The sequence below is a fragment of the Coturnix japonica genome, chromosome 1 (assembly GCF_001577835.2).
Source record: "Coturnix japonica isolate 7356 chromosome 1, Coturnix japonica 2.1, whole genome shotgun sequence".
NCBI lineage: Eukaryota > Metazoa > Chordata > Aves > Galliformes > Phasianidae > Coturnix > Coturnix japonica.
This window is the reverse complement of record NC_029516.1, coordinates 86,481,985-86,509,786: the sequence shown is the minus strand read 5'-3', so window position 1 is coordinate 86,509,786 and position 27,802 is coordinate 86,481,985. Positions and strand designations below refer to the sequence as shown.

The 27,802-nt window shown below is 39.1% G+C and overlaps 1 protein-coding gene across 7 annotated transcripts in view; it reads right to left on the bottom strand.

The window, feature by feature from the left end:
* ROBO1 (roundabout guidance receptor 1) overlaps positions 1–27,802 on the bottom strand; it is a 688,445-nt gene that overhangs the window by 277,860 nt on the left and 382,783 nt on the right. The window contains exon 1 of one of the 7 annotated variants that reach the window (XM_015880182.2): positions 24,655–25,524. The exons of the other annotated variants lie outside the window; for them this stretch is intronic. Coding sequence (XP_015735668.1) covers positions 24,655–24,709 — 55 coding nt within the window. The 5' untranslated portion in view covers positions 24,710–25,524. Of the gene's footprint in view, positions 1–24,654; positions 25,525–27,802 lie in introns of those variants that run through there. 7 annotated transcript variants of the gene reach the window in all.

Below are 27,802 nucleotides of genomic sequence, written 5' to 3'. Positions count from 1 at the left end.
CATTTGTTTACTTGTTTGTTTTCTTTCTTCCAAGAAAAGTCAGACAAGTTTGACGGACAAATGCAGAATACAATCTCGCTCATATTCCCATAAATACAACTATATAGGAAAACCAACTGAAACACTACTCTGAAGTAGAGGAGATCCCCAAAATGCATTTCACTGTAATTTAATTATCATTAGTGATTAACTGCAAAAGAAACAGCCATGTAAACTTCCAGAATCAAGACACAGCAGAGATCATTTCTGACCTTGAAAAAAGTCTTTCTTGGTACACTTCAATAGGAAAATCACCACTTTCCTGCTAATGCTGTCATAAAGCCTAGAATGAATTACTAAAAATCGTTACTTTAATGTTAAAAGCTCTCACAATGACAAGGATGAATTATCAGGGGAAGGGAAGAAAAAAGACAAAAAACATTAAAGAGGCCATCTCCACAAAGTACTGCTGTGAACACAAGTGCCGAAAGCCTTGCATGCTTATTAGTGCTAATCATTATTGTCTCCTCTCTCTCCATGCAACAACTTACATATTCTCCTTCACTAATGTACAATACTCCCACCCCTATTAAGAAGATTTCTGTCCTTATGAAAACCTATTATTCTACAGTATGCTGGCTCAACTACTGGGGAAAAAAGTCTGCGGAGGTAGACAAAAGTGAAGTAGTAAATACTGCTCCCAATGCTATTTAGAAGACAGTACACGATTAAGAGACAATAACTGCTGTTTCTATGATGGTGAAAGTTATCTTAAGAATTATTTCAATAATGTGAATAAATCAGTGGGTAATCTAATTCTCTGGGACAAGAGAAAAAGAATTTAAGAACATTTAAATGTCACTGTTAAGAATAACCAGTGCAGGAAATCCAGAAAAAGCCAAGCTAGGTCTTTTCTCAGTGATCTCTAAAGAAATTCAGTAGACACAAATGCTAATTATTTCCAAAAATGTACACAATTCATTGCAAAAACATTCTGTAGTTAGATTATACTGATTGAATAGACCTAAGCACGGTCTAAGTAAATAGCTTTTACATTTGAATTTTGTTTCAACATAAAACAGTCTCGTAGAATGTGTAAGCAGATGAACTTAGAAATGCTATTACCTTACATGGCTCAATACAATCAAGAGAATAGCTGAAGCATTGGCTTTAATTTTGCTTAACTTGCTAGATCATTCAGCAATCACTGTTGGTCTGGAGACTGAATTTACTATTTTCACTTCACAGATATTAGCAAATGGTTCAGCAAACCTCAAGCAAAAGCACCACCGTGCTTCAGAACATCATATTTACAGATGTTTATGTTTTAATATAAATGCAGTTGTCCCTCCAAATAATCTCCATTAGCAATGTAATTTGCCCAGAGCATTGTGCTGCCTTTGCCAACCATAAACAGCAAGACTGGACAGCATTAGTTACTGCTGGAACACTGCATATCAGTCTATGTACACTCTACTATCCACAAACACCCATGTAACATTCAATTATAAACATTTTTCAAAGAAATATGCATAATGTTTATTAAGTAAAATTTGACTCATTCACCTTGCAGAAATATCTCTTAACAGTGTCTCAGAAGACAATTAAATCTGGTTAACACATCACTACTTAATTTCTAGAAACATTATCTATATACATCAAATAGTTTCAAAAAGAACAAAATAATTTAAGAGAATAATCTGCAAAATGAGTTTCTGATGTTTTATTTCTGTCCAGATGCCCTACAGCTCCTATAATGTGATAAAACATGCCAACATATTATAGTACACTGGAGAATCAACAGAGAAATTCACTAGATGCGTAAAAGGAAGTGTGTTTTGCGTGCATGGCAGGGGGAAATAGTGGGAAATTCCAGTATGAATCAACACTGAGGATACTTGGGAGGGGAAAAAGAGAAGAAAAGGAAGAAAAGAGAAGAATGCAGAAACAATTCCTTCTACAAAGAATGTTCTTCTATTCAAAACTGAACCAGACACTGAAACAACGGCTGTGGATTCCTTAGACAGATGGTGTCAATAGATCAGTCTATTAGTCAGTTTGACAGCAGAAGTACTGTAACAGGGTTTGTAAAATGCCACTTAAAAAACTCAATATAAACATGAGAAGTACATTAAGAAGTTAATTCAAAGTTCTCACACTTTTTTTTTTTTTTTTTTTTTTTTTTACGTTTCTGGTAAATCTGATTACTTTTAGTATTAGAGACTGCAGTTTATGCTACGGCTTTATGGACTGTAACAGCAACAGAAAAAAAACCCACATGGGACAACTGGCCTTAACAGGTGAAAAAAAGTTGTACCTAAAGGCTTTACTATCAAAGACTGTCTGCTTCTTTGTTTCTGCTATCTTGGCAACACATAGTGCTGTTTTATCACTGTTACGCCATTTAAGATGAGTGTCATGACTGATAATGCTCCTTCCCAACTCTAGGGCAAGGTTCTTTATTAGCATGATCTACAATTTGAAATTATCAACTATTAATTCTTAAATGCTTTTTTTAAAACTGTATTTGTTTGTATTTGAATTCTCCAAATTCACATTCCAAGAATATTTGAAGCCAATGGATACAAATGAGGTATTCTTAAGGAATTCTTAAATGAAAACATAAGAACATTAAAGTCTTCTGTAAATCCTGAAATTAACTTGACTAGTTTCTATTAAAGAGGAAGTCCTGTAAAACAAAACAAAACAAAATCCCACAGATTTTATAATTCAAGTATTATCCCTGTGGCACAAAGCATTTTAATAGGACTGGACAGTAAAGGTAGACAGAATCTGATAGAACAGCTGAATACACTATGAATAAAATCAATTTTATATTAAAGTACAATTATGAATTTGTTATTAAATACATGTATTTGGTTAAGTTCAACAAATAAACATAAATACCACTGTATTAGAGAACAAATTCATTTAAAAATATATATACACATATCCAGTGACTACCACTCCTCATTGTTTGTTCACCTTTGAAAAATTAGCTATAGTAATAAGGTTAAGCAGGAAATTCAGTGATGCAGAGCTCAAAGACTCACTTTAAATTACAGAAACATATAGAACATCAAGGAAGTCAGAATCTATCCCATTATCCTATTTTATTCCTTCAATAAGAAAGGCACAACAGTTGAATCCTACCATTTTAAGATAGATGCTTAACAAAGAACATCCTCAGACAGGAAGGAATCGTAGTTCTAATAATCCTGACCATTACTCATGTAAAAAGGAATGCATGTGCCAAACAAAGACAAGATTGGTCTTATCACAGGCAATACATTTGCTGTGAAAACTCCTTGGAAAGTGGTCAAGACCTAAGAGTAGAATTGTAATTTAATTACCCACAACAAAGCATTCCACCTGCCTACCACAAAATCTGAGTCATTCTGCTTTAATTATAAAAGAATCTATGGTTATAACCAAGCTTCTGCTAATATGGCAAAGGCATCTTCAAGCACCTTTCCTGTCTTTGTTACTGTGAAAGAAGTGAAAACTTTTACGTGTACCTGAAGTCAGCGAGTAAGTACAGAAAATGAAGTACTAGTTATGAATCACAGAATGGCCTGGGTTGAAAAGGGCCTCAACAATCATCTAGTTTAAACTCCCCTGCTACGTGCAGGGTTGCCAACCACCAGACCAGGCTGCCCTGAGCCACATCCATCCAGCCTGGCCTTGAATGCCTCCAGAGATGGGGCATCCAAAGCCTCCTTGGGCAGCCTGTTCCACTGCATCACCACACCCTGTGTGAAAAACATCCTCCTAATATCTAACCAAAACCTCCCCTGCCTCAGTTTAAAACCATTCCCCCTTATCCTATCACTATCCACCCTTGTAAACAGACATTTACCATCCCGTTTACATGCTCCCATCAAGTACTGAAAGGCCACAACAAGGTCTCTCCAGAGCCTTCTCTTCTCCAAGCTAAACAAGCTCAGTTCCCTCAACCTTTTCTCATAGGAGAGCCCAGAACACAGTTAGCCTGGGCTGCAAGCACATGCTGCTGGCTCATGTCCAGCTTCTCATCCACCAGGACCCCCAAGTTCTTCTCTTCAGGGCTGCTCTCAAGGATATCTTCTCCCAGTTTGTATAAATACCTGGGACTGCCCCGGTCCAAGTGCAGCATCCTGCACTTGATCCTATTTAATCTCATGAGGCTTCCATGGGCCCACTTCTCCAGCCTGTCCAGGTCCCTCTGGATGGCTTCCCTTCCTTCCAGTGTATCAACTGCACTGCTCAGCATGGAATAATCTGCAAGCTGAAAGTGCACTCAATGCTATTGTCTATGTCACTGATGAAGATGTTGAAGAGCACTGGTCCCAAGACCAACCCCTAAGGGACAGCATTTGCAACTGGACTCCACTCTGACATAGAAGCATTACTCACAGCCCTCTGGCTGCAACTAGCCAGCCAGTTCCTAATCCATCAAACAGTCCATTCCTCAAATCCATTCCTCTCCAATTTAGAGAGAAGGACATGGTGAGGGACCATGTCAAAGGTTTTGCAGAAGTCCAGGTAGATGACATCCATCACCCTTCCCCCACCTACTAACGTCATCATTCTATAATTGAAGGCCACCAGATTGGTCAGGCAAAATCTGCCCTTGGCAAAGCCATGCTGGCTGTCTCAAATCACCTCTTTGTCACGTATGTGCCTTAACACAGGTCACCCCCAGGAGAATATGCTCCATGATCTTCCCAGGCACAGAGATGAGGCTCACCAGCCTGTAGTTCCCTGGGTCTTCCTTTCTCCCTTTCTTAAAAATGGGAGTGATGTTTCCCTTTTTCCAGTCACTGAGGACTTCACCTGACAGACATGATTTTTCAAATATGATGGAGAGAGGCTCGGCAACCACATTGGGCATCTCTTTCAGAACCCTAGGATGGATATCATCTTCAGTCTAAAGAAGTTAGATTTATAGGTAAGCCAAAATCTGACTAAGATAAATGCACACATATACTTCTGTGTACATAGAAAACATGTAACATGAAATCTCAGTAATTCAGCTTTTCAGATCCAGAATTCCTCTCCTTCTCCATTTCTATCTGTCATTAGAGAAGTATATCTTCGGTCCTTCCTTGAAGATGGATCCTTAGTTGTAAGCTGCAAACTACTAACAGACCACGAGGCTCAGATGTTAATAGTTTAATACAACAGACCCACATGGATAGAAAGGACTTGCTATCATCTTTACAGCCTTTTATATTAAATTTAATTCCATAATTGTATAGAGAAATATACAAGGTTGCCTGTTGGTTTTGTTTCGCTGTTTTGTTTGTTTGTTTTTTTACAATTTACATAGTATATTAATAAAAAAAAAAAGTAGAAATCATTTTTCATATGGGTACTTAACAGTGGTGCTATAAACAATTTTGTATTATAGTACACTGTGTCTTTAAGCACATCTTATAATACTTAATTTCAGACACTTTTTTGAGCCAACTACTTTTTACTTGCAAGATAAAAATGCTTTCCACCATAGCACCGCAATCTGTCAGAGACAAAAATGGAGGGCCCTGGCACTGCAGTCCATTTATATTGCAATAGCAATTCTACTCTGTAACTAGTTTATGATATAGAGTTCAAATCTGTTCCGAGTTTTAGTCTGTGTACCAGCATTTCCCAAATGGGAAGTGAAGTAATAGGTGCAGCATGGTGTTAAGCTCACACAGTAGAATCAAGCAAAGTAGGGAGATATGAGAGTGCAGAGGTAGGGGGAAGAGTGGCATTTTGTACCAAAATCGTAGCACTAACATAACAAACTGGTTTCCTAAACAACAGATGTACAAGGAATCACATAGAAATCCTTAAAAATGAATGGCAGATGCAACGATTTGCTTGTCATACATATTTTTTAAAATGGCATTTACTACTCTAATGTGGGTGTGTGTGAGGGAAGTATTTTATAAACAGCATTTTCCTGTATGAAGTTTCCAACTTACACCAGCAGGCTGCTTAAATACACACCTGGAAAATGCATATTTTGTTTTTTTGTTGTTGTTACTTATTTATTTTTTTCCCCATTTCACTTTGTGTTTTTTTGTTTGTTTTTTAATACATACTTCCTCATTTTAGTAACTCTCTGGGACACCTCACCTTCTGTTTAAGGATGAATATAGTCTCCTTTACTTCTCTAGAGTGCCTCAACTTGTGTTTGAAATACAGGAAACAAGCAGTAGTAGTTTAGACTGAAGTCCTAAAACTGTTAAAGAAGGATTAATGTGCTAGGAAATAAAAACAAAAAAACAACAAAAAGTCACAATAAAGAACTATATAAGAAAAAAATAGACACTTTTGTCTTAAAACAGTGAACTGCCTTCAAGATAGGATTTAATAATCCCAATACTTAATAATAATATATATAAACAGTGTTCCATAGCTAGGACAATTACAATAATGTAGTAAACAACATAAATTACTACCTAGTAAACACTGCTACTTGCATGTGCTGCTCCTGTTTATAATTCAGTAATATTTATTTCCTTTGAACAAAGCAATGCCAAAACATACAAACAAAAAAAACAATACAGGAAATGCTAAATACTTGGGTGACTTAAAACTGACTGGAGAACACAGGGCTGAAGGTATGTCAGAGTAAAGGCTGAGGGCACTTGGGCTGCTAAGTCCAAAAAAAGAGGAGGTCAAGAGGTGACCTCACTTCTCCATGCAGCTCCCTAAAGAGGGAACAGAGGGATGTGCCGGACTCTGCTCCTGGGAATCAATGGCAAGATGGGAGTAGCACAGAGCTCCATTAAGGAAGGGTCAGTCAAGGCAGTAGGAAACATTCATAATGGCTGACTGGTCAAACACTGGGATAGACTTCCTAGAGTGGTGGTTGGTACTCCATGAGTGTCAATGTTCAACACACATTTGGACTATACCCTCATTAACGTGCTATATTCTGGTTCTCCCTGAAGAGGTCAGGCAAGTGGACTCAATGATCTGCGATGGTCCCTTCTAACTGAACTGTTCTATTCTAGAAAATCTTACAGAAACTGATTATTTATGTACCTACCCAAAAATACTATACATATTAAACTATTTACCATGCTGAGAACTATTATCCTAGATATGGTATGTTACCTGGTTCCAAATCCAATTCTATCTTAACTGATACTGAGATAAGAACACACCCAAACCACTCACCATATGGATTGTCTGACTTGACTTTTCCAACAAGTATTTAATTATTTTTGCATGATTTTATTTATCAGTTTCACTGACATCACTTTGAAGTATATTCCCCTGACAAATTACTTTCATTTCCTAGAGAATGAGGAAGGAGAGAAAGAACTTATTTTTGGAAACTAATATAATCTCTGTTTGAAAGGTTTACTCCTTAATACTGTTCAAAGGGGAAAAAAAAAAAAAAAAAAAAAAAAAAAAAAAAAAAAATCCAAAATAGTTAAGATTTTATCACTGTGGTAGGAATATCCTCATCCAGTGAGAGAGAAAAAAAATGAGACTACATGTAATCTAGAAAATACTTTTCCTGCTGCTCCCAAAATTGAATTCAAAGAAATAATGTATTCTTTTTATCTTGAAAAACTAGGAGATATTCTGAACTTCAAAAACATATTATTACCTTTAACTTGTTAATATAACACATTTCAAGTATATGTGATGCATTCAAAATAATAAAGCAGTACTATGAATTAATACATAAAAACCAAGCAAAGACTTGTAATATTGGTAATAATCCAGCATGATTTTTATTCAACTGTAATCCTCTAGTCAGATTCCAATTCAGAAAAACTACAATTTACTTCTCATACTTTTCCCCGCTATTTCTGCTCGTGTATTTATTTAAGCCTGTATGCCCGTAAGCCAGGTTTATTAATTTCAGGAAGTGAGCTACAGCCATGAAAACTGAGAAACTTTATACGTGATCTGCGTGCGTGTGTTAGCCCTAGTACACTTTCTGACACTTTTCACCAGCAAATTCTGGAAACACTATTTCCTTTAGCTGAATTCAGCCCCAGATACAAATAGATCACGACTATTGTGACTTAGTCTTTAATGACATAGAAAACAGTTTGAAAGGAAATAGCCTCATCTGACACCTGTCCCAAAAATTGCTTTTAGACCTCAAGACTGCCAAGTCATTTCACTGGGTAAGAATATTAGCAAAATTGCAACATTAACACTGACTATATTTAAACTAACTTCTTAAATAGAAACAGCTTTTGATCCCACTTTATCCCTCAGGGCATTACTTCATATTTTTTCAAAAAAGTTAGCTTGGTATGTAACTTAAGAGTAAAATAATAATTTCCTCCACTACAATAAACATAAAGGCATAATTTTGCTTAACAGTTGCCAGGGAACTGTGCACGTTCCAAAACATACCAGATGCATTATATAATACCTGACCCAAGAAAAAATACATATGTATTTTAGAAACATAGCTTGACATGTTCAAAGAAAAGTTAACTCAAGCTGTAATTAAAAGTAAATCCCCATAAGCAGGGCAGGGCAGGACGTCTGGAGAGACTGTTAAAAACATAAGTGATGCATTAAAAAAAAACAGAGGAACCAGACAACCAAGTTAAATCACAAAGCTTTCCGCTGTATTCTCCTACACCACTATCAGAGCTAAGGAATTTCAAATGAGGAAGGAAGGAACTGCTGGGCAATTACTGTACACAAGGCTGTTGTCTAAATAATTAGTACATGTTGCTATTCCACTAGCCATCTCCATCACTCTTACAGTCATATCATGTTAAAAAGTGTTTTTCAAGTACTTGCACACAAGTGTCTTCAACTCTACTAATGTGGAGGACCTAGACCTAGAAAACTACTTTCCGACCAGCAGGCACATAGGTCAGCACAAGGCTTCAGATCACTCATTTCTACAATTCTACTGACTTGCAAAATAAAAGAAAAACCCTATTCTGTGAATGTGATCTCTAGCAAAATAAGTTCCTGTGCAAGCTCAGGGCCAAAAATGGTAAATACCAGACTCACCTCTGCAACCTGTGAGAGTTTAAGACACAAAACCATGGTGAGATTACAGTACACACAAAACCACATGCAATAACTAGTTTCCCTGTATGTATAAAGCACACCATAGATCTGGTTAAAAAAAAAAAACACTGATGGATCTTTCTTTGTATTTGCCCAAATCTTTCTTTACAGTTCCTGAAACGATACATCTGGGAGGTGAAATATCTCATGCCTCTGAGATTCTCTGATGAGTCCCAGATAGAAATGACATCTAGTCTTCCTGTGTCACTCGGAAGGGTCTAATCTTGAAGAGTCCCTAGTTAATACTGAATTGTTAAGGAAACAAAAAAGTTGAGGAGGGAAAATTGCTTGTACCTTTTTCATTACTTATATGTCCACTGGAAGATTGTGCAGTACATAGTATGCTATATAAATTTAGATATATACTTTTTCCTTATTGTATATTCTAAGTAGTGTGCAGGCTGGTCCTAAAAGCATCTGACTCACCTCAGGCTTATAGATAGCATTACTAGATAATATTAGATCACAAAACTTTACTGGTTCAATTTAGTTTGACATAGTTTTTGGAGTCACAACCTTCGCCTCATCTAGCTTGCACAAACAGGGCCACCACTTTCACTTGACCTGTAAGGCCACTTTTGACCAACTGAAATGCTTAACTCTTGCAAACTGCTGCAGCATACACTGGCAACCCAGGGAGCAGCTCAATCAAAGGCCATCTTAAGTGAGGTAGTTTTGCATGGATAGAACATGCATCCTCATGTGCCTCAAAGATATAACTATGCCCTCTTCTTTGTACTATTTAAGAGTGTCGGGTATACACAAATCACAATAAAGCTACATAAGCTCTAGGGGCCTGGGAGGAAAGGGTGGGAAACATGACATTGAATTCATCTTCACCAGATATATCTAAAGCCGTGGGTTACACTACACCTCTATTCCATGAATGGGACAAATGTTAGCAGTCTCCATAAAAGGAAACTTCGGTCTCCTCAGCCTCGAAGCTGCTAATTATGTCAGTCATGCTGAGGGATGGCTGGTGGTTTGTGATCTTAACCACTGTTCAGCTCAACTTAGATCACACTCTTTTTATTAGAGGAGAGAGTATCTGGAACAAGAAGCACAAGTACTCATTATCTCTCTATTTTCAAAACAGCAACAGTTTACAACTGGTTCATCTGTGAATAAAGCTCTACTTGCAATAAACACAATCGGGATGTAGGAATGTTGACTTCTTTCTCAGAAGAGTTGAGAAGAAAACAAATACAAAACACCAGACTGACTTGAACTTTTCTTGCAGGATGTCTGCCTTTGAATTTGCCAGTTGCTCATCTACTTGGGCAGATTCTCAAGTGAAGCAATTAACACTGGTTCACTGACTTCATCAGAAATGTACTCATTTAAAACAGTTTAAGCTGACCTATATTAAAGCAGCATTTCACACTAAGGAAAACTTGCCTAAAGAATGTTGCAAACTAACCATAGTGCATTTTTCTTTGCACACTCAATTATGATGCATGCCTATCTTTTCTCTTCTCTGAGGGCCTTCATTCCTTTTACGCTGTAGTGATAAAAAAATGACCAATTACACAACCACAAAGTTCTAACTGCAGATCTAACTGGTCAGCCCCGTCCCATTCACAGCTTTTGGATGGCTAGACAAAGCATGTGAAAGCTTGAACAACTGCCCTTGGAACTTCTTAAAGGGAGTGGTGGCTGTGGCTGCCAGACTTTAGGCTACAGAACTCTGTTTTCAATTGAATTACTCTAGATCTTGCCAGCCGTACTTCTTTCAACCGTCAGAGGCGTGTTCTGTCTGGAGCTAGTGGTTCCTTCTGACTGGCAGCACACCATAGGGAAAGGAGGCCTGACACAAAAAGGGCTGGAGATGAGGCACAGGGAAAGAAAATTCATGCAATTCCAAACAGAAAATTCCTAGGATATCTCCACACCCTTCAATTTCTTTTCCTACCATGCATAAACATAAGTTTCAATACAGAATCCAAACCACCAATGCAACCAAAATATAATACCTCTGGAACCAGTGATTTAACATGTTTGGGAGATATACACAACTACTCAAGTAGCACAAGAAGGATAAGGACATGAGCTCTATAGCAAAATAAAGCAACACCCAGACCTCAGTGCTCTATGAAAGCAAGTCTCTTCCGGAACTCCAGTGAAAATGAACTGTTTATCTGTAGATTTCACGGAACAGGCACTGGGAAAACTGCAAGAATGTTATTCTAAGGGCCTGACACAAGGGAATCACTTTGTATCAACAGGTATCCACAAGTAAGCATAAACAAAAGCTTGCACTTCCACTGCTCTTAACTTCCCTGTATGCTTTTCCCCATTAGCTGGTTAAATGAGGATATTGTGACTGTAAGCAAGTTTTTATATCAAGTAAGTACACTTGCTTTTTTTTTTTTTTTTTTTTTTTTAATTAGCTTAACCTTGTTAAATCAGCTCTTATACTTACTAGGGCATGACATTGTTTACACAAGGCTAAGTGCAAAACCCTGACCTCTGTATTTCCAATTGTGACCTCAGAGAATAGAGGCCACTCATCCTATCCTAGTTCTTACAACTTTAATTATGCTCGACAAGGCTGCTGTGCTTTAAAGGTATCATTTACCAAGAACAGAAAGTGTTTGTTTTTATTTCCATTAATCACTTCCATTTTGTTTTATCACATTTATATGCCAAGCCATTTGCAAACAGAACTATTGTCAGAATGGGTCACCTCTTCAGACATGAGTGAACAGTTTCTTACACTAGTACAGGGTTCTATAAAAATGTGCACTATTTTGCTTATATTTGATGCAAATGAAATAGATAAATGAAATTCAAAAAAGCTTCCAAATTGTTTGGCTCTAAGAAAACTTCAATTACAAAGGGGAGGGAGAGTTGGGGTTGACAAGTCCAACCTGTTCCAACTTCAATACAGTTAATCAGGTTAGCATCTTACACAAAAAGGTTACTATTTCTTTTAAAAAACTTCAATTTCACTGAAAGAACACACTCCCATCCCACATAGCTAATTTCCATTTACTTCAGTTCAACAGGGAGTGAGAAAATTGGGAGAAATTCAAGTTACCAACAGAACTTAAGAACCATCTAGAATGAAAATTTAAATACACTAGGGAAGTTTTATTGGGGTTGTAGCTCAATAGGTTCTTTGAATTATTTAATGGCATATGAGCAAATCTAAAATATATTCATGTCTAAAATTTAAGCTATAATAGATACCACTTACTTCAAAGCCATCATCATTTCACTTCACATTTAGAAGATGAACAGCCTAAATCAAAATTGTGTTCAATTCAGTTTACTTAATGGGACTTAAGAATTGAAATAAATACGTAGTTTGAACTTTATGGCAAACTACACAATCTTCACATTTTCTTTTCTGTACCACACTAGCTACTTGCTCACTAGACATAAACGGGTAGAAAACAAGAGCTTCTTTGTTTGCGTGCATTAACTTAAAGCTGTAAAACGCATTCAGCCAAACTTTCACCTTTAAACCTTAACCTGACTTGTAACAACATTTGTAGCCTCTAAAATTACACTGCATGCACCCAGACGGAGTTAATCACCCTTCACTTTTGATGCGTAGAATAATGATCTACCACTTAAAATTGAGCCTTTAAAAGCCTGAAGAAAAATATGTACATATCTGTGTCCTAAATCTGCAGTGAAATAACAAAACTCTACCTAGCATTGGCTGGTTGAAAAGCAAAACAAAACAAAACACAAAACTTGTAGCTCATGAAAGTTTAAAATAAGTGCATTTAATGTCTCTGCAGAGATGAAATTCATGCTTCCCAGCACATGCTATTGATCAGACACCTGGTACTTCTAACCAAAATAGACTAGTCACACAGGAAGTCTGACTTACTTTTTTCTTAAAGCTCTTGTAAAAACAGAAATTAAATAGAGATTTGGAAATAGCATGTTCTAAAACTTGACGAGCACGCCTTAATTTTAAACAGCCAGTATTGTTCTTCCTTTAAAGAAGTGATCTGTGCTTAATGTTTCATTTACAAAATATGATAGTTCCCTCCAAGTTCTATCTAGTAGGAACCAGACTCTGTATTCATTTTCAAACCTACGCAGACAGCAAAAATATTGAACTACTTCTATTTTGGCTTTTTTTTGTTTGTTTTTAAATCAGAATCCATGCAAAACAAAATGCTAAGGTTTATTTATTACTTCTCTCACAATGCTGGCTAAGAGTCAGAGAAAAAAAAAGCATGTTACACAGCACATTAAAATTCAAAGCTGAATGTTTTGAAAAAGCTATTAGTCAAGCAAATTAAAACAATCAAAGTATATTAAAAACAAAACAAAAAAAACAATCAAATAACAACAACAACAAAAAAAGTGCTTTTTTAGAAAATAAGGAAAGGAATGAGTCTCACAGAATATCTACCAACAGCACCAACCCTATGGGATGCGCAACAAAGCAAACCTTGCAGTGATTGATAAAAATGGATACTAAATTGTGGAGCTTGATTATCCTTGAAACTCTCCACACTAAGTTCACAAGTGACATGATTTATCACCTTCTTTCCCTCCTCTACTACTCTTTTCTATGTAATGTCACACAGACATCGCATAGTGACATACAGCTGGAGGTAAAAATCAAAATCAGCAGTAAGAACTCCATTGACCTAAAGGAACTGAAAATTCATCCAGGTTTTGCTTTTCTTCCTTAAGCCAAGAAAGGAATGAGTGGCTGCTTCTTTCATTTCTGCTAATACAGAACAGGGATCTATTTTTATTTTCTCTTTATTACTGCTTTTTGTTGTTGTTTTGTTTTCAGCGAGAAATCCCTTATTTTAAAACGAGTCTTAACAAGTACATCATAGTCTGTACACATAATGTGTTGGGTGGAGTAAGAGCCCTCAAACACAGTGCACAGTGCCAGTAATGGACTTGTCGCCAACACCCTGTGATTTCATGACTGCTAAAACAAAAACAAATGCCATGTCCAGCTCACTGCAAAGAAAAGGATTCATTAAGTGGATGTGGCTTTTTACTTGACTTGTATAAAGTGAGTAGAATAAAACTTATTTTTACGAGATGCAAAGTGATCAGCTGCAAGCCTACAGTAATTGTGATGAAATGACCAAATTAAATAACTAATACAGTTTATTTCTAATTAATGCTGGAGTGTCCACCATGAGATTTTAGCTATGAGATTGTTGCTGTCCTTCCTGCAATAAGGTAACAGGCAAATAAAATGTATGTTCTGTAAATTCTTGTAAAGTAAAATGTAAACTGCTAACAAAGACAGAAATATTAATCCTAATGACATTATAATCTGAGGAAAGACACTAAACCAGTCTTCATGGAATAAAAAATTGAGTTCTATCACTATTAGACAGGCATTTTTCTTCCAAATTTGTAAGTTATCAATCACAATTAGATGTTTGCAACACCAATGAAACTCAAAATAAGAAGATATAACAAAAACAAAAGCCGCTTGTATAAATAGCTTTCATTGCTTCCAGTGAGAACACTAAGGCACCAGATCAACCTAAACCTGCTGGATTTTCTAAGCTACCTGCAACAGCAAAAAAAGGGAAAACAACCCCATCTGACAGAGGGTGGGTAGGGTGGGGAGTGAGCATCAGGGAATTAAGTATTCTCATTCCACATTAGGCTAATGGATGCATACAGATAAGAATGGAGCAATTGTCTGGCTTTAAAAAATCTTACTTGCTTGCTTTCCATTGAAGGAATAAGTAAATCAAAATTTGAAAGACAACCAAGACAGACATCAAGTAAGTGGGGAAGAAAGCAATATAAAAAGCCAAGAAATGCTGTCAGCAGAGATTTTTTTCAGCAATGCAATTTAGGGAACCTCAACCTCTAGAGATTAAAGGTAAATTCTATTTTAGTACTTGTAGCCATAAGCCCCAGAGGAATGACAACTTATTCCAAAAGGGCCTACCTCACTTACTGTCTACCTCTATGAAATTGTTAACTTCAGTCACTTATTTTAAATGGTAATATCATAAATGATGCCAGTGCTTGTTTTATTGTTAGAAATATTAATGAACACATGCTTCATTTTAGTGGAGGGACTTCTCTGCTCTCTCCGCTAAAAACCTGAAAGTAAACCAAAGTATATTCACATCAGTACTACAATCCTCCTGTAGAATGACAGCCTTTGAACATTTCAAACATTATTCCTGATAGGATACCAAACTACATTACCATTCAGCTCAGTAACTGCCAGAATCGTGCTGAAGAAAACTTAAAATAAATGCCCTGTATGTCTCTATTCTTGTTTCCCTTTCTATTTTTTACTATATTACTCTACCTATAAGTATACAAAAGCAAAGTGAAAAAGCAAAGTACTCACTAGCATCAAAATTCAGTCCTGCATGTTCTTTCATACTGGAAGACTTCAGTTACTGCATTCATGTTTTTATGGTCACAGAATATTACACAGATCAATTGTTCAGAAATTAATTTCTTAGTTTTTAATCATAATAGCGGCACTTAACAGATTTCTCCTTATATCAGTTAAGAATACTTACCTCCACCTTCTGCATTCAAGAGGTAAATAGTAGCCATGAATCTTTCTTTCTGCTCTGAGTCTAGCTTTAAATTATTCCTTTTAATTTTTAAAGGCTGTATAACCTAAGCAATGAATCTCATTAATCATTATTGAATGATTTAACCTAACCATTCAGCTCCAGGTGCCCTTCAGTGCAAGCAATATGCTAATTCCTTCCAAGTTTTAACAGCTTTTGCAGTTGAAGCCATAATTTTCCACATTAACGGAGACAGGATTTCACTCCTTGCACAGGGCCTCCTTGCCAGTCACTTCCATGCCAGAGCATTGGTCTGGTAAAATTGCTTTTAGTTACACTTCCGTATCTCTTGCCTCCCGTGTTTTGCTGCTGCAATATAGCCATCCTAAACTCAGTGTTAACTCCTATTTTAGATTGTAAAAGGTAAAATAGTTTCTTCTTACCATCCTAGCCCAGCTTTCTTTTCTCCTTGTTCCTCAAACCTTTTTTTTTTTTTTTTTTTATTCCTTCTTTTTTATCACCTCCTACTATGCAACACTTTCCTTGTAAAGCTTTTGCCAACTGCTGTACTTAGGCCACTAGCTGCCTTCCAAGAGAAAATGTTGCACTAAGAGTTGTTTTGTGAGTAGGAGGTGAAGGGGAGATATTCAGAATTCAGTGTTCTAATTTCAGAACCTTCCTAGTACACAAAAGAGCTTTTTTATCCAAAATCTTTGTTCTCTGCAATAAGCACAAGCAACAATCTATTCTGGAGTTGGGGGCTTCTACCCTTGTTCAGGGTTTACACATTCACGCTTATTTGCCAACAGGGGAATGAAAAGTACTGCTTTTCATCAAAGGTAGTAAAACGTACTACAAAAGTGACAAGGCAAGAAGAATATGCAATTACATATGTAATACAATACCACATGTAATTATATTCTTATATACAAGAATACATGCTTATAAAATAATAAATACTCAAACATATCTTTGACTGGATTCTCACCCTACATAGATCCACACACATACATTCAAATTCAACTAAGGCACATAGCTTTCTCACTTAATTGGCTCATAAGGAAACATTCACCACCACTCATTTTCACATGGGCTGAGCACACACAATGATCCATAAACACTCACAGCCGAAAATAATGTCAAACATTTCATGCAATTTAATTTAAACACTAGAATCAAGAGTTTCAAATGGTATTACTGATTTTAAGAGGCTCCAAATTTTGGCTGTAGGTTCCCAACAACTCACAGTGTCATGGATTACAAGAATCTGAGTTTTAGTGTTTCCTGAAACTCAAGTCCTCTCTAAAGAACGCCCATCTGGTTACTATCAAAAACCCATTTCTTTTCCCCTTTACTTATTTCCAAAAGAAAGGAGAATTCATACTGCATGCATCTCTAGGCCTATCTCCTCGGTCACATACTGTATTCTAACTTTTCACCTCAGAAGCTGTTGATGCCTATTACGCTACTGAAGAAGCAAATTACAAAAAGGGGATCTTCTGTATATGGATTTAAAATAGTAAACTGTTTTGTATAACTAGCCTTCAACATAATGGCAGTTAAGTAATTAGATAGTAGGCAATACAACTAACTCAGAATGCAAAATCTTGCCTGGGGATATGCAAATTTCAGAACGCACAAAACTGCCAGCCAAGCAAAATTTAATGCGATACCAGCGTGCTCGCTCATGAAATAGTTCAACAATACTGAAGAAATTAAGAGACTGATTATATAGAAGACAGTTAAAGAGAAAAAAGACAAAGGACTGCAAAACTGGGTTAATTCAAGAAGTACATTGACCATACAGTTCTCCCACACTGCTGCTGAGGATGATGTTCAGGTTTCAGTGGATGGAAAGCCACCATGATATACCTTGTACTCCAAGTCTGAGAAGATGTACTGTTTCAAAGCTGAGCTTATTCAACTATCAAAGATGTAGAAAGCAAAATATTAATTTGAAGATTTTAGAACCAGATCTCAGCACCAGAAAGTCACCTTTGCAAATCTTTAATTGACACTAAGGGGTTTTCATATTATTTTAATCATTCATCATATTAGCATTAGGTTTAAGGCAATGCAGCACCACACTGAGCAAATACTTGCTAACCAAAAAAAGACAGTTTGAATAATTTTTGTGTATCAGACTACAAATTTCTTCAAAAACGATATATGTGCTTCATAACTGTAGCAGTCCAGAAAACAAGCATGTTTTCTGATCAAAAAGTTATCTGTGTCACTTCAATAACGTTACATATCTATTTTCAACAAATCAGAACTTACAGTATATTTAAATGCAAACATTCTTTTTATTTTAGTGATTTATCTACATGTAAATAAATATTTAACAAAGTACAGAAAGTTCTGTGCTGCTCCGAAAGTGTAAAGTCTAGCAGCAGAGAACACAAGGTAAACACACACTCTGGAATTTACCTCTACCATCAGTCAAGCTAATCCACAGAGGGACTCTCCCCTTATTTAGATATGGAATCCAATTGTTTCTTATGGATTTTTCTTTGAAAGTCAAGTGAGAAAAAGCTCCACCAACACAGTTACTATTTTGAGAAGGTATGCATGCTAACACAAGTATTTTATATAGAATGTCAGGATTCTGACTGTAAAGACGAATACTTAAGACATCTTTATTAAAAACTCATGTTTTGATACACTATAGAGTGTACATGGAAAACAAGATCAAAACCAAATGTGCTAAGAATTACACTGAAGATGAAGAGAAGTGCTATTGCTGTTACAGAAATATATGTACTGAGCTTCTATGTCAGAAGGTGAAGTGCATGCCCAAGTTAGATTCTCAAGTTTTAAGCTCCTGCAGCAATGAGTTAACACTATTTCCCTAAAAGTTACATTACAAAATGCATAAGTTATGTGCAGTTCTTTGGATAGAGATAGAAGTAGCAACATGAATATGTTTGAGAACCATAAAGGCATAAAAACATAAAGTTGCTCTCTCTTTACAGGTAAAAATAGTTGAGAGATACACTACTTGGTTATCCATTCGGAAGACACACACAAAGGAGAAATGGCTTCTCTGTTCATGAGGAACACAGTACTATACACACTCCATTTACCCTCTATCCATACTTTCGTCAACATGAAGGACACTTCTACTTATACATGAAGTGAACTTCAGGTTCATAACTGAGACTAGTTAACCAACTTTTCCTCTAGCTAATTTTATGTTGCTGTTTTCACACCAATTAAAACATTCCTGTCCTGAGAGGCATAACCTCTCATCTCTTAAAAATGCTCTGGAATCAAGCATTAACATTTATGTGGCTAAATACACGATTTTTCTGATGATTCAAAAAGCATTTTGTCAACTTAGAAAAATTCTGGCATGCAGAATGAAATCCAGCACATTAATTCAAGAAAGCTTATAATCAATGTCATGGAATGGTAACTTACAGTCCCTGACCCAAGTCTTTCATTATTCTGATAATTAACAAGGAAAAAGAAAACAGAATACAACAGCAGAATAACAGAACCCTGCACATTTGACTGAAAATCTGTAATTTAGTATCAGCCTCCCAGCTGTTCCTCAGTTTCACCTGTCCTGATTTTCCATAGTACAGAGTCTCAAATTTGAGATTTTAATGTAGTTGGCTACCATCAGTAGCTCGAGCCTGTAGACAAAAATAGTTGTGCTCATAAAACATCCTCTTCACATAATATGCCCTTCTGTCCACACCAAAACTGATCTAAGGGTGATGCAATTTTCAGCCAAGAAACATTTATGTATGTGTGGAAGATACCATTACATTCTAACACTAGAATTACCTATTGAATACTAAGGAAGGTGTGAAGAGAAACGCAGCTGAAGCACCTCTTCACTTTTTTAGATATTGAGAGTATCTCTACACAACTCTACACTCACCTCTTGTTGAAGCTTCTAGTCACCAACAGGAAAACACTCTTATTTCTCTTGTTTACACAATTTATTGTACTCATAATACACCTCAGTCACTACTTAAGCTATTTCACTATTTACTTTACAATTTATGAAGAGGCACTCCGGTGAAAAGTTAGGAAGGTTATCACCACCCAACGAGGTTATAGAGCAGAATATACACATAAAATGTGTCAGGACCTCAACATATAAAATTCTTGAGTGCTCTTTAGTTTGCTTAGAAAGAGCGAGGTCTTTACTAACTTCCTGACCACAAAATAACCTCAAAATATTAACAACTGTTAACAAAGAAAAGTCATGCTCTATGCTGTACAAGTGTGCGCACACAAGAAATTCAACACATTGACAAGGATGATCTTCAGTATGAAAGAGAAATACTTCAAAAAAAGATTTTGAAATAGCTACCATGGTACAAAGTCAGGTGACTGTTATTCATACAGGGTATTTAAAGATTATAGTAATAAATAAAAAATAAATTTCTGAAGCTGCACAAGCCATGGGACTTGCTAACCTAAGTATATTTTTTTTTAATGAGACAAAACCATCCTCTAATGAGGCATAATGGTACATTGTTTAGGACTGTGAAACAGAACTTTCAGTTATTTAAGAAGATTAAGAGCCAAACAAGAAGGAGTATTACTTGAGAGTGAATAAGTTCTTCCCAAGTACAGCAGAAGATTTCTCAGAGTTAAGTGTCTCAAGAGATCATTTATAATCTGTACCTCTTATGAAGACTGGTTTTGATCCCCCACAGAACCTCCATGGCAATCACCTCCTGAGTATTTCACATCAACACATCATTTGGCATGGATACCACACGCTACTACTTGACATTAAACAGTACCGCTACCCAAGTGCTGCTAATTTCTGGTAATATGCGTAACTATTCATCTACCTTTGTAGAATAAACTAGAAACTACATCCCATAGACTGAATAGCAGATTATAAAGTACACTTCATATGACTTAATGTTTTCTCATTAAGTATTACAGATTGCACACATTAGTCCTGCAAAGTTCAAAACCCTAAGCTTTACAGCTGGTGCCTTTACGCTATGTTAGTTCAGGTCACTGCTAGAGGAATACACGGCACAGAAGCAAGAAAGCATTTGGTAACAAACACTGACCACAGCAAGTAAAAAAAGACAGTTCAGATGTTTTTCTTTTCTAAAGGTTTCCAAATTAATTACTAAACTATGAAAAAAGTTGAAACACAACAGAAATAATACTAATGTAAATGTTTTAAGTGGGGGGAGGTTTGTTGTCAACATATCACATCAGTGCTCACACAGATGAGCAGTAATCAGTCAAACACCTGGATACTTGGTAAAAGTTCCAACACAGGTAAGGAAATAATAACAGCACACGGCGATTTATTTTACAATCTGAACTCAAACATACTGCAAGTTTGGCCAGCTTTTTAAACTGCAAGCAGCTATCCTTCTTAAACATTCCTACAGCAGAATTACTTAGAACAGCACACAGTGCATTAAGGATAGGTGAAAAAACACAGGCTTCTTTAATGCTTTCATGGATTACTTGGTTACAGGTCATGCACTCAGACATTCAGAAACCTTTGAATTACTGTGTCATATGTATGTATATATATATATACATACATATACACACACACACACACATATATATATAATTTTTTATTTTATTTTTATATGAAGTCTACTTTGAAAGGAATGCCTCCTATTTTGTGACATCACCTACAAGGTCAGAGGCGATGCTGGTGGTATGGCAGTAGAGGCTGAACCTTCTCACCAATATTCAATTACATGTTGTGGCTGTGTGACAGATGGCAGAAGAGGGGCAGTCTGACAGAATGGTGTCTGACATGGAAGCATGGATGAAGCAAAGGTGTGTCAATGAATTCCTCCATGTGGAAATGATATTAGTCAGTGCTCTCTGAATGCTTGTGGAGACCAACCAGTAGATTTGAGCAGCAGCAACAGCAGGTCACCTTCGCTAGCATTACTTTAGGAGCAACCAATTTGATTATTTTAATTATTATTCTTCCAAATATAATTTTCAGACTGAAATTATGGCAAAAGTACAGAAATGTTACTGGAGATACTCCAATACCACTTCATGAAAGCTACAGATTGCTCTCTCATTGCAGAAGGAACGCTTCCCCCTTTAAGCACAAACTTAGATGTTACAAAGAAATTGCTGATCTATTTAATCCAATAGGTAAATCAGCCAACTGGAAAGGACCTCAGGGACACTCCATAGACACCCTTAAACTATTAACCACTGGAAGACGACTCTCCCATAAAGGAATGTAAGAGACAATTTTGCCCTCCACTGGCTAGAACTATCTATGGAAACCATGCCTGCCTCAGATCTGTAAGAGGCCCTGTTTCACCCAGCCTAAAATCCCTTTATCAAATTTCCCAATCCTGTTTGAAGTACAGTAATTGGTATGAGATATCACAGACTGGGTAGGTGAAAAACACCTTGAGCAGGCGGGAATCAGCTATGCAGGAAAACACTATGTAGAAATATAAAAATTTCTGTCAAGAGATCAGAAAATCAACTGATGACGTACTCAGCCTTACAGACTGCTAGAGCAGTGAATGTGCACATGGAAAAAAAAACAACAACTTTAACATTCCCATTCTCAGCAAAAGTGTCCATGCACATCATTCTGCAGATTACTGAAAACGTTTTGTTTTCCCCAAACACACCAATCTGTTTTATTTTTATTTTTTCTTTTTTGGGAGGAGGAAGGAGAGATAATAACTCAATGGACTGTAAAGGAAAGAAAGAAAAGTGGCAGGAAGGCAGGTGAACACTCAAGAAAACAAGAACACCAGAGAAGTACCACTTAAAGTAATTTTTCTTCTCACCTTTATGCAAAGCAGCACTGAAATTACATTGTTAGAATAAGCAGCCATGTTCCAGCATTCAAAACGATTCCAAATTTAAATTTATGCAGCATTCATTAACCACAGGCTTAGATGAAAGAAGCTGCTTCACAGAGGCAACATCAGGGTAAGAATTAGGGGTTTTAAATATTAAGTGGTTTACCAATTACTTTTTTAACAAACACTAACCTACTTATCTTTTTTTATTATTGTAAAGGTTTGCCTGCTCCCCATCCCCCAGCTATTTCCCACCTCTCAGCAGAAGTTCCCAACATCCACTTTAGAGCGTGACCACACAACCCGTTCATTTAGAAGAGCTGCAAGTGAGGGAAGTGCAAACCTTCAGTGGAAAGGGGAGAAAAGGATCAATCAACCTGCAAGCAGATCAGCTGTCAATGGAACTGAAAGGATATCCATGCAGAAACGGCCATAGGTGACTCCTGTCCTTCCTTCTGCATTAAGACCATCTGCCCTCAAACTTTGTCACGCCTAAGGTTTCCAGCATCCCTATTGTTCCAGGCAAGACCAACTGTTCGACCACATCATAACTTAGAGAAAGAGAAATCCTTCTGGTGAGGGAGTAAGAATAAAGTCCCCCTCTGGTCTTTGTTATTGGCTTTACTTACAAGGCTAAATTTAAAAAACCTCCACAGACATTCATGACTTTCCTTTGTTTCTTTGTTCCCCAGAACTCAGCTGGAGTCAACATTACTAGGGAAAATGTCCTTATCCCAAGGCAAAAAAAACAAAAACAAAAAAAAAAAAAAACCCACCAAAACAACAAACACATTCAGCATTTATTTCAAAGATACATGAGAGAATTAAAAAACAAAACAAACAACAACAAAAACACAACTCTGAAAACTTGTTGCTTAACTTGGAACCAGGAATATCCCAGTCCAGAAGGGAGTTAGTACACGGTGTCTGAGACCACATATGAGGGAGGATTGGTACAGAAGGAAAAGGACTGCCCATTTCTGTTCCTTCTTCCATTAAATAAAGGTAGCATAGAATCACAGAATGGTCTGGGTTGAAAAGGACCACAGTGATTATCTAGTTTCAACCTCTCTGCTGTGTGCAGGGTCACAAACCACAACATGGAGAAGACCAAGCCAAAGGTGGCACAACTGACAGTTTAGAGTGAACAAGGTTAGAGCTGCTCTCAAAAGAGAGAGAAATGCAAAGTTTTCCACACTCAAAGCCACAGAGGTAAACCTAATACCTAACAGCAAAAAATGTAATAGTTAAATTTATGATACCATCTAGAAACAGACATAAGTTATTGCATTCAGTGACATAATTAAGACTTTAAAGCTTCAGGCAGTGTACTTAAGGCTTTCAAAAAGTTCATTCATTCATTTACTGACCAGGTGTCCCACACTACCACAGCTTTAATTACAAAAAGGGGTCCTCAGCGAACTTATAAAAATCAATTAAGGTTAGCCTGGGCACCGACTTGTATGTTAGGCGTAACGCGAGGTTTTGCTGTATTTAGTCATAGCTCACTTCAACACGTGACAAAAGGAGCTGCTGGGAGCGTGGAGGCACGCTGCAGACAGATAGGTCTGGTCTCCTAAGAATAACAGGAAGCTTATACAGAAAGGAGAACAAGAGCCAAGCACCAGATCCCCCCAGGACCGCTCCATTCGGATTAAGATACGCGCAAAACCCGGAGCGCGGCACTGAGAGTCTCACCGCGAAGCGGAGGGACCCGGACCCGGCCTGAAGTCATTATACTCTCTGCTCCATCGCATTCCTCAACACCACAATTTGATAGGGCGTTTAAAGAGAGAATCTGCAGGCGAACAGAATCTGCTATCAACAATACCCTATTAGTACGGCCCTATCTTTAATCTACAGGCACGATAAGATGCCCCAACACACATAAGCCCCGCTCAAACAGTGACTAATGACCATTAATCCCCTCTATCTCCACAGCCATCTCTCCTTCTCCCATTTATCACGCTGACACTCCACTTTGCACACATGGATAAACTTTAACCGAGGAGGGAGGCGAGGCAGACCCCGTCCCGGCGGCGGCCCCTCGCACACGGTAACGGCGGCCACGGGGCAGAGGCGCTACCTGCAGCCGCTACCCGCTCCCAACCCCGGCCGAGCGGAACGAGCTGGAGGGAGCCGCTTCCCGTCGCCTCCACCGATGAGGTGCGCCCAGTGGCCCGCCCCAGCCCACGCGCTTTGCCGTGCTCCGTTCCCCCCCTCCGGCTCCAGCCACCCCAGCGCCCCGCCGGCGGAGCCGGGACGGAAAGCGCGGAGAGGTCCGGAGCAGCCTTACTGCCCCCCGCCGTAGTCCCGCTCCCCTTGGCTCTCCCGTCGGCAGCGGTTACCTGAGGCGAGGCAGAGTAATCCACAGAGGTAAAAGTGAGCAAACTCCGCGACCATTGTCCTCAGGTGGCGCCTGCAGACAGTCTCATGCCAGAAGAGCCCCCACTTGTAATCCCACAGCGGCTCGATGCGAGCGAGGCTCCGTAATCCCGCGGCGCTCGGCACTGTCACACCCGGGTGCTGCGGGCTCAAGCCGGTCCCGCTCTACTCTACGTCGGCCCAGGCGTTCCGCCGTGACACTTCCCAGGACCATCCACAGCGAAGACAGAACACAAAAGAGCCCCGCTCCTCCGCAGCCGCCGCTCACGAGTTACTCCTCCGGCCCGAGACTTTGTTCGGTGCCCGGGACGCGCACAACAAAGAGCTCCGGGAGCGAAGCTCACGTAGCGGCTCCCGCTGCCCTCCTTCCCGCGAGTCACTGAGCACGGGGCTGGAGGCGGGCAGAGCGCGGCGGCGGAGCGGCGGCGGCCCCCGCTCCCATCACGGGGGAAGGCGGCGGGGCGGGCGCGTCGGGGGCCGCACTCACGCAGGGGAGCCCCGGCGGCAGCTCCCGGCCCTACCCAGCATCGCCGCCGCCCCCTGCACGCGAGAACCGCACGCTCACCCCCACCCCAGCGCCGGAGGAGGGCACAAGAGGGGGCAAGGAAAGAAGGAAGGAAGCCAGAGGGAGCAAAACTTCCCCGGGCCGACGCCCCCACCCACCCTCGGTACGGCGGCGGCGGCGGGAGGAGGAGCAGCACTGCTCGCCTGCCCCTAAGCAAGCTGCTCAACTTTCTGCTGTCACGCTGGGCCGCCCCGGGCTTCCCCGCCCGGCCCCCGAAGCTCTGCTGCCGCCACGGGACACCGCGAAGGCGCCGCACCTACACGGCCCCGCACCCGGCGCGGCGCAGCCCGGCAGCCCCCGCCCCGCCCCGCTCCGCCCTACGCAGCCCGGCCCGCCCCGCCCCCGCAGAAGGTACCGCGCGGGGCGGCGCCGGCCCGCGGCGAGCGGCAGAGGTGCCCCGGGCTGGCTCAAGCTGCCCCTGGCAGCGCCTCGGCGTGGTGCTCGGCTGCCTTCGGGCGGGGGACCGCGGCGTGAGGCGGGTGGGCAGCAGTGCTCGCAGAGCAGCTCCCACTCCAAACTCAAGCAAAAGCCCTTAAGACATCCAGAACCCCAAAGGCTGGAAATAGCTTTGAGTTTGTCAAGACCTTGTTTGTACTGAAAGCATGGTTTGCAATTGCTGGGAAATTCTGCAGGGTTACACACCCTCATCCCAAAGACGGCGTGGCCCCATGCTGGATAACACCTTCGGGGCCAAGGAGCCCTGCTTTCTCATCACGGCTTCCCTGATTATTTCCCTTCCCTTTCCCTTGCCATAATTATCAATTGCATTCTCAGGCGGCATAACAAATAAACGTCTATGTAGTCAGAGTGTGGCCTGGTATTCCCAGTGGGGCAACGCGGCTGTGGCTTGTCAAATGATCCTTGACAACCAGGCTTGGCTGTGCCACAGGCGTAGGCCAAACATCCGGCATAAGCCTTATCAGATCACTGCTCTACAACTGGGTGCAAGGCCAAGTCCTGCACAGAGGCCTGTGAGCTGTCCTACACCATGATCAGCGTGGTGTAGCCCCTATGGGCTTTATTATGTGGCACAAGAGTTAGTTAGTGGTGGAGCAAGAAGGCTTAACGCCATGGGTGGAAGTGGGAGGGAGGCTTAAAAGAAAGACTGCTGTCAGACAAGTCCAACATATTGTGGTACTGCTGCTTCACAGTAATGCTCCATGTATTTCTAGGATTGATTCATTAGGTTGTAAGGATTGAATGAGATGTAAAAAAGAAATTTAATTTCCAAGAAACATGTTGAAGATATTAACCCCATTACAAATGAGCCTTTTCTTGCAGCAGGATAATAAAACTCCAGAGAAAGAACCTTACTTTATTTCCCGTCGTAGGATTTATGCGCACCCTCCATTGTTATCAGCCAAACAGGTTCTGGCGGTCACAGTCTCCATCAATCGCATCACACTCATGCTGGCATGCCACAAAGTTTGCCCCGTTTTACCTCCCTCACTGTGGCATAGGACTAAAAGTCCAACAAAAAAAAGGTTCTTGTGAGTACACTGAATCTATGTTAGTCTACTTTCCACAATGAGCACATCCCCTCTTCACAGGGATTTCTTCAAGACGCACTTCACCAACACTATTTCCTTCAGCTCAAACACTGTCCTCATGCAATCATTCTGTGCTTTATAAAAGACAACTTAAATAGCACCTCCAGAATTAAAGCACACAGCAAAAAAAAAGCAACAGGAAATAGGTCCTGGATAATCCCTGAACCCTAGTGAGATTTCGATGAATTAGTTTTTCTTTTGTTTTGATTAAATAAATGTGAGTCACGCGCAGGGCTGAAAAGAAGTCTCAGGAGTTAGCATAATTCACCTCTTTGTTCCAAGGCAGGGTCAGATATATAGAATCTTAACAGCAAAAATATTTTAACCCATTTTAATCTATAAAAATTTCTGATGACTGGGAATTCATATCCACTTCAAGTATCTGTTCCAGTTCCCATATAGACAGCCTTGGTGCCCAGACTATGTCGTCTCCAGGATGAAAAAAAAAAAACTTAATACCACCACAGATAAAATTCTGAGGGCATTTTTGTTACTCCTTCTGTAGTGATACTACTATCATTGTCAAGACAGGCTCACTTCTCTAGTGCTGGATTACAAATTTTAATCTATTGCTTTTTTTCAAAAGGGCAAAACCATGATTATGCAAGCAAGTCACTCTACAGGGAGCTTACATATTCTGTGAATGTGCATATAATTAATGTATACATATATCCATTTACTTGTATCAGTTGTAGGTATTTCTGTTTTTAATTGAAACTGTAAATACTCCACATAGTCTTTAAAAAAATAATCATTTGAATTCATTTATATGATGTATGTACCATCTACAACATAAATGAACCCATTTCTTTTATATCTAGCTGTAAGCATATATGCTGTAGAGAAAAGGTAAATAAAGCGTTTACTGGTTTTCTACTCAAGATAAATCTATTTCCCATGTACTGGTGAAATAACAGGCTTCTAGATCAATGCATTCTTTTTTCTCAGGTCATTTGGAAAACAGGCAGGTAATGCTGTACTGAAGTCTTGTATTCT